The sequence below is a fragment of the Monopterus albus genome, unplaced genomic scaffold (assembly GCF_001952655.1).
Source record: "Monopterus albus unplaced genomic scaffold, M_albus_1.0 scaffold402.1, whole genome shotgun sequence".
Taxonomy (NCBI): Eukaryota; Metazoa; Chordata; class Actinopteri; order Synbranchiformes; family Synbranchidae; genus Monopterus; species Monopterus albus.
Window position 1 is genome coordinate 588,752 of NW_018128282.1, and position 7,243 is coordinate 595,994.

The window sequence follows — 7,243 nt, forward strand, 5'->3', positions numbered from 1 at the left end:
AGGACGCAACACAGCTTTTAATGTAAAAATTCCCGGCCACGCCCACATGTCTGTTTTTACAATCTTCACTTGAAGACAAAAAAAACTGAGCACATTAACCACACAATTGTACGTTTCTCATTCAGAGGTTTGATTTCAATTTTAGAAAAATAAGATAACAGCGTCACTGTCTGTGTAGTGTTTACTCTTGTGCTATGTAGTGGTGCCTACTAGTTGTCTATCTTTTATAACCTTGGAATGACATGGTTTTGGAGTGCACCAGTCCAGGACTTCAAAGATAGGAATCCTCCTTTGGTGCTTTTACCATAGGTTCTTCTGTTTCAGATGCCAGTAAAATGCTTTTGAGCAGTTTAAAGCTGTTCTAAACATAATGAAGGGAAATGTTGGAGAGAGATAGGACAGAGAATGAGAGACAGTTTGTTCAGCCAGTCTCAGAAAGAACTCAGACCATCTGTTCATCGCCGTTGCTGAAGCTTCGTTACAGCCACATTTGTGGAGCTTATTCTCCCTTCATAAATGAGTGGCCTAGCACACAGAACCAACATAATTATGCATGTGTGAGCACTGAGATCACTCCATGCAAGAGTCTGTAGGGTACACTTACATTTGCCTTTTCACCTTTTTTATGTCACTGGCACTTGATGCAGATGCTCACATGCACGTCAGCTCGTACACATAAACACACAATGGAGACATTTGCGGGCAGTCCCTTTGAAGCCTTTAAATCTTTCAAAAGCCTTTACCTCTGAAGTTTTTCAGCCTTAGCTGTTTAAAGAGAAAGTGTGAGTCAATTCCCACAGCATACTCAGAATCTCAAGTCTCTGTAAATTTCTGATTCAAGTGCGGCCTTAGACCAAGACAGTGGCTTCAATGCCTAGCACACACACAAACAAACAAAAGGCAAACACTCTCTTTCCCCAAAGGCTTCTAAAACCATGTCTTTGAATTAATTCACCAGGCCTGTTTGTTCATTGATCCCTCTCACCTCTTCTATCTCAGACAGACACATCTTTCACATAACACAGGAACAGCATAATGGACTGCTTCGTCTAAATTCACCACCACTTTCCCAAACTAATACCTTCTAGAGGTTGAACTTTGCAGCCTTGCAGGAGTTCTGCCTTTGGTTGCTGTTGCTGCTTTCAAGATTTAAAAAAAAATGCAACATCATTTGTGCTCAAATGTCACTACCACATCAGGCCCAAATAAGTTAACTACAAATCTTTTCTCATTGCACAAATTTCTTCATAACACCAAAATCTACCGGAATTTCTAGAAGTTGCTATTGTGTCTGTAATAGAGCCCAAAGTAATTATTAGAATTTATTTTTAACCTACTTTAATAATTGAGTTGGTATCAGTTTCTCCAAAAACTTCAAGCTGTTTCAATATCTAGCAAAGACTTTATAGTTCATAATGATCTTGCTGTTCTTTTGAAGATGTTCTCCAACATTCCCCAGACTGCTCTCTGAATGATACATTCACTGGCTTTCATCTCCTTTGTGCGGCTGCACACTGACCCCTTTTCTCAGTACCAATGCTTCTCCCTATATTCATCATACTTCCCAATGATCCACCGTGGTCCAGCACTGATTTCTCATGTGCAACACTTTGCTTTTATTATTTTGCAGCAGACGTTTTCCTGCATAAGATATTAGTAAGAATGTATTCTGTAGTATTATGCAGTGATGCACTTCTGTTTGAACAGCAGTGATAATTCTTATTTTCAATCCATCCTTTACATGTAACATATAAAATGATAGATTATAATAAGTCAATGACAGATGCCATGGGGAATTCTTTACTCGTGCATCTGCAGGCAGACTGTAGTTTTACTTCTCATGGTGATCTCTACAAAGCCCATATTTGACATGGGGTCATATTATGTTTTTTGTCCAAACCTCACTCCAAAGAATCACATCAAGTCTTTATGTTAATCCACTCTCAGTCATGCTGCAGCACACCTTGCATTTTTCAAACACTGATCAGTGCCAATAATGAGTCCTTTTAATAATTAATTGTGTGAAGGGAGACAGACCTGAAATGACTTACTTAAATAACCTTGACGTATAAAGGTAATCCTTTCATATGGCAGCACATTAAAGATTTTTTTGTTCCATAAGGTGACAGTTGCAGAGCCTTCAGAACTAGATCCAGCAACAATAGCCACAATTTTTAGTTTTACACCATTAATTCCTTTGGCTTTACAGTTCAGTTCCACAATGCAGAAAACTAGAAAAAGGAAGAAATGAAAAAGGAAGGAACACAATATACAGTTCATCAAATTTAGAACAAATTTGCAATAAAACCAAAACTTTACTAAAATATTGAGGAATGATTTTATATCTTTTATTCAGTAGCCCATTCTCTGCATAAAGGATCACAAAATTACTTCCAGAACAAACATCTGTGCTCATCCATGTGTAATGAGTATTCGTACCTGCTCATGCATCACCACAGTTTTGTGATAGATAAAGATTAATAATTTACTGTAATGCTAATGCATGTTTGCACTAGATAATTCTGTTTTAACACACTGTATGAATGCATTTAATGGATGTCAGTGGATCTCATTTAAGCAGCATGCATTGTATTAAAATAATTCATATGCAGAGAGTGATATTTTCAATCTTTATTCAGTCAAGTCTCAACAGTCAGCCAATCCTTTTCACCCAAAAATAAAAACCAGAGGAAATCAGAAACAAACAAATGCTGGACACAGAGCTTTTCTGCAAAAGTTGGCATATGTATATTGCATTATTACAGCTTTACTAACAAATGTACAACAAATGCATCATAAATACTCTTATTGTGAGACAGTGATGAGCCAGCTTGTGTGGGTTGGTTTCTTCTTTTTCTCATGTGCTTGTGGAGGAGGTATGAGCCGTGACTCCCCTTTTTTTACGAGGAGTACTCGTACTCCTCTGCACTGCGGCGGCCAAAATCCATCCAGCCCAAGTAATCCCTGTCTGCTATCCGATGGTTGCCACTAAGTCCGCTGCCTCTGCTGTTCACCGTCGAGTTTCTGCGCACAGAACCTGGGAGGAGAAGTGAGGAGGATGAGGAGGGGGTGGAGGTGAAAGAAAGAGTGGGTAGAAGAGAAACAGCAAGAGGGAATAAGAGGAGAGCATGGGACAGAACTTCACTGGGTTGTGGACCTACTTGTGGCTCGGCTCTGCACAGAGACAGCTGGAGAAAGCTAGTTTTGGAAGCAAGAAGCAAACAAATGTGTTTTGACTTGAATCAGGTTTTTAATTCTTTTAGATGTTCAGCCAGAGTTGAGTTTTTACTACATAAAACATAGTGGAAAATACCTTTGACAGTTTCTAATTGAGACTAAACACAAATAATAATTTCACAAATTGAGCAGTTAATATTCTTTCTGCACTAAAATATATTTTGATATATTAAATATAAAAGTTTTCATCACTTTTTTGGTTAGATTTTCTGCCCTAAAATGGCAGATTAGAGGTCAGTGATGTTCATCACCAAGGTACAGACTTACAATTTTGTGTTTATGCCTTGCAGAGAAAAAAAGTGCTCACTTTAATAGAAGCGTGAGTCTCCACACCTCACAACTGATGATGATTGGTTGCGTTATTGATTTTGGTTTTATAACTGATCTCATTTAGATTTGATTTTGTTATTTTTGATGTGTAGCTGGGTTGCTTTTAATTGTCCATTACTTTTTCTACCCCTTCTTTCTCATTTCTTCCCCATAACTTACCCTCTGACTTATACACTTACAGGCACACACACATACACATCAAACCACCCAAAACTAGTTGAACTTTAGGCTGACAACATACTATTATCTTCCCTTTCTTTGCATGTCCATGAATATTTATTTCTATATTTGTATGTGTGTGCCCCTGTCACTGCAAGCCTCGTGAAACTGTCTTCCTGACACACTTTGACCTCCAAACCAACCAATCTCTGATTCCAATCTCAGATTCTTCCTTTTTTTTTATTCCAAGTGAAGTAAAGCAGGATTACTGTCTGTTTGGTAATCAGAAATTCTGTTTTCACTCCACCCACATCCTCCTACGCAACACACACATACATGCACGCACGCAAACATGCACATGATGTTTCAGTTCCCCGATGTGCTGAGAAGATTGGCTGCAGAAGGCTCGACAATGACACCTCCTACATCGAGACATGCAAGTGAACAGCGAGCGCAAGAACACAGACACCCACAAATCAACAGAAACACACATTCCCTTAGGTAATACATATTAATTTCTAATGTGCCCTTTGACATTTTACATACTTTATTGTCTGTACAGTTTTTGTATCTGTTTTGTGTTTTTCATTCCCAGAGTGTACTGAAAAAACTTGTACTGAAAATGATGCAACATCAAAATTTAAACTTCACAACTTAAAAAATGTAATATATCAACTAATTCTGCTGCTTACTTGTATATGGATGTTTAAATATGTTATTCTATGCTAAATATAATACTGAGCACTTTTCAAGAAATCAAAACCAAAATGCCTATTTTTTCCACTGATCCAATCCTGAAAATGACTCTTTGATTTGTAAATCATTCACTACAGATGCAGAAAATTTTCCTTCAGAGCATTTTGTCTCTTTCTCATCTGTGATCCCATCTTGAAAGATTTACTGTAGCTGACTGGCTGTAGCTCTGTGGAAATGTGTACAAAGTATCAGGCTGTAGGAACCGTTCTGCAAAGAGATGTTGTGCATGTGGACACGCAAGTTGATTTCTAGATGCCAAGCAGAAAATTCAGATGTAGTGTGTGTCATGCACTGTGAAAGCCCAGATATTGCTCCATCCTGTCACATTGCCAGAGAGAGTACTGAACATGAGAACCTATGGAAGGATCAAAGGTTTCAAAATAATTTAAAAAACTAGCAACCAGGAATCAGATGAGAAGGGAAACAAATTGCACAAGAAGAATGGCCAGAAGGCAGCATGCGCTAATACATGCTCTTTCAAACCACAAAAGCTTTTCAGAGCCACTAATTCATTTTACTAAGCTAGCTGTGCACTGATTCCAGTAATTAGCAAGACTCAGGGGAAGAAAATGGCACAGAAAAGCACTTGTCTCTGAAAAGAAATCTTTGTTGCAAATGTTGTCACACAGTTTCTGCTCACACGCATACACACTCTTCAATCCAATAAGTCTTCAACATTGTGTAGGTAGAGCAGGGATGACACCCAAACACATGCAATTAATACAGACATACAAAAGCAGAGAGAAGCACATTTACACCCCCCCCCACACACACACATACAAACACACACACACACACCTTTCCTGGAGGAGATGAGTCTTGCCAGCAGCTCACCGAGGTTAGCCCGGGACTCTGCATCCTCATCAGCCAGAGGAAGAGCTTTCAGTTGGGGGGCAGAGCGGCTGTGTCGGAGGTGGGGCTCTCCCAAGGTGTGGATGTCAGCCTCAAGCAGAGCTATTCAGCAGAGACAAAGACACACGAGCAGATGTGAGATATGAAAACACAGTGCAATATTAATACATGTGCTTGCTGCAGGCTTGACTTTGCCTCTCAAGCCATACCTTCAGAAAGAGCAGAGAGGGAATGCTGGCCCTCATTTGGGGGCTGAGAGGAAAAGGGGAGCCCCAGACAGCTTGTACAGAGGACTGCCAATATGATGCACACACACGGCCCCGCAGTCATCTGAAACACACAGAGAGTAAGGGACACAGGGAAAACTTAATCAGAATGAATTTGAGTGTGTAGTCTAGTATGGGTTTACAGCAGGCGTCTTCCTGACTCAACAGTCGTCTTCCACACTGAGAATCTACAACTAAGACCATCTGCCAGATGACTGCTCTTTCACAGTTAATGATCACTCTGACTACACTGTAAGCATGTGAATCAGAGCAGCATATTCACACTGTAATCCAGGAGCACGGCACAAAATACAACAGCTTTAGTCACAGTGGATAGTGGGATCTTGATATCATGAGTGCGATTTCAGCAGGTCAAAATGACCTGTTGTCATTGCAAAAATAATTTCTTTCCATTTCCTTTCAAGACACATCAGTGGAAAAGAATTCATGGAGTGAAATGAAAACAAAATTAAAGCAAGTAAATTGTTTTTAATGTCAGAAGCCTTGCTTACCAATATTTTTAAAATACAACATACCAAATGAGATGTAGTCACATAAGTATTACTTTTAGATGCTTAAAAAATTAAAAGCAAAACTGAAACAAAATGTTACATCGATATGTTTTTAAAAAAAATGTCTCAAACCAGCCTGATTATGTGTGAAAAATATTTGACTATATACAAACCATCTCATAAAATGCTAAAACCTACACTTTGCCAGATAATAAAATATAAAAATGGTTTTCTTACCTTGAGAGAGGATGTTTAGCGTGTTAGAGGAGTGTGTGAGAGTGAGGAGAACACTTCTCTGCTGAGTTGGAAGGATGCCCCTTTTATACGCCTCGCTCAACACATAGTGTGTGTGTGTGTGTGTGTTTCATCAGTGTACATCTTGTGTATTCCTCTGTGTGTTTCCGAGCCTGATTTGAGCGTATTTGTGGCAACCTCAACAGCGTGCCACAGTTTTATTGTTTGTTTACTCATGATACACTTCAACATCAGGAACTGTCTGGTTGATGTGCATTAACAATGTTGTGTGTGTGATTCACATAACAGTTAATCATCTGGATCAAATGTAAAGCTTTGAACTGCTTTTGGAATATTCAAAAGTTCTTTATTTTTCTTTGTTTTTCCTGCAAATAAGTGCATCTCTATTAAGTATCCTTATAAAATAATCCACACTTAAGCTGCTGTTATACGGAGGAAGTATATGTGTGTATGTGTGTGGGTGGGTGATTAGTGGTGTGTGGTGGTGTGTGCGCGGGGGTCTGGCATGTGCAGGTGTGTGTATTTGCACACACCCACACATGGATTAGATGTCAGTGGATGTTCACACTTAAAAAGTGAGCAGAAGCAGAATCAAAGATCTTCAGCTATCTCCACCATCCTCCCACGGTCTCTCACCGTCTCTCAAACCACGAAGGATTAACTCGGCTCACCAATCACGCAGGTGTAGCAAATCTGTCAGCCTGATGAGTCATCAGCTATTGATCAGATGTTGTGAGTTAATGTTTTTATTAATGAGGCTGACAGCCAGCTGATGTGTGACAGGATGAGGATCTCAGTCATGGCAGTGGAGCTGTTTGTAGCTGAGATCATGTGGACAAGAAAATGTAGCATCAGTGAGGCAAACTAAGATTAACA

The 7,243-nt window shown here is 39.4% G+C and overlaps 1 protein-coding gene across 1 annotated transcript; it reads right to left on the reverse strand.

Moving 5' to 3' along the window:
- Window positions 1–2,616: 2,616 nt before the first annotated feature.
- LOC109951694 (cholecystokinin-like) lies at window positions 2,617–6,453 on the reverse strand. The gene is made up of 4 exons (XM_020586327.1): window positions 6,350–6,453; window positions 5,544–5,664; window positions 5,281–5,436; window positions 2,617–3,037 (listed from the first exon to the last, which is right to left on the reverse strand). Exons 2-4 carry the CDS (start codon window positions 5,662–5,664, stop codon window positions 2,901–2,903), a joined length of 414 nt encoding a protein of 137 aa, XP_020441983.1. The 5' UTR covers window positions 6,350–6,453; the 3' UTR covers window positions 2,617–2,900.
- Between the last annotated feature and the right edge of the window lie 790 nt (window positions 6,454–7,243).

Excerpts from the sequence above, each read along its gene's own strand:
- LOC109951694 (XM_020586327.1), bottom strand. The coding sequence starts at position 5,664 with ATGACTGCGGGGCCGTGTGTGTGCATCATATTGGCAGTCCTCTGTACA. Across the intron at positions 5,437-5,543 it reads CCTCTCTGCTCTTTCTGAAG|CTCTGCTTGAGGCTGACATC; the intron begins GTATGGCTTGAG and ends TCTGCTGAATAG. Across the intron at positions 3,038-5,280 it reads ACTCATCTCCTCCAGGAAAG|GTTCTGTGCGCAGAAACTCG; the intron begins GTGTGTGTGTGT and ends TTCTCCTCCCAG.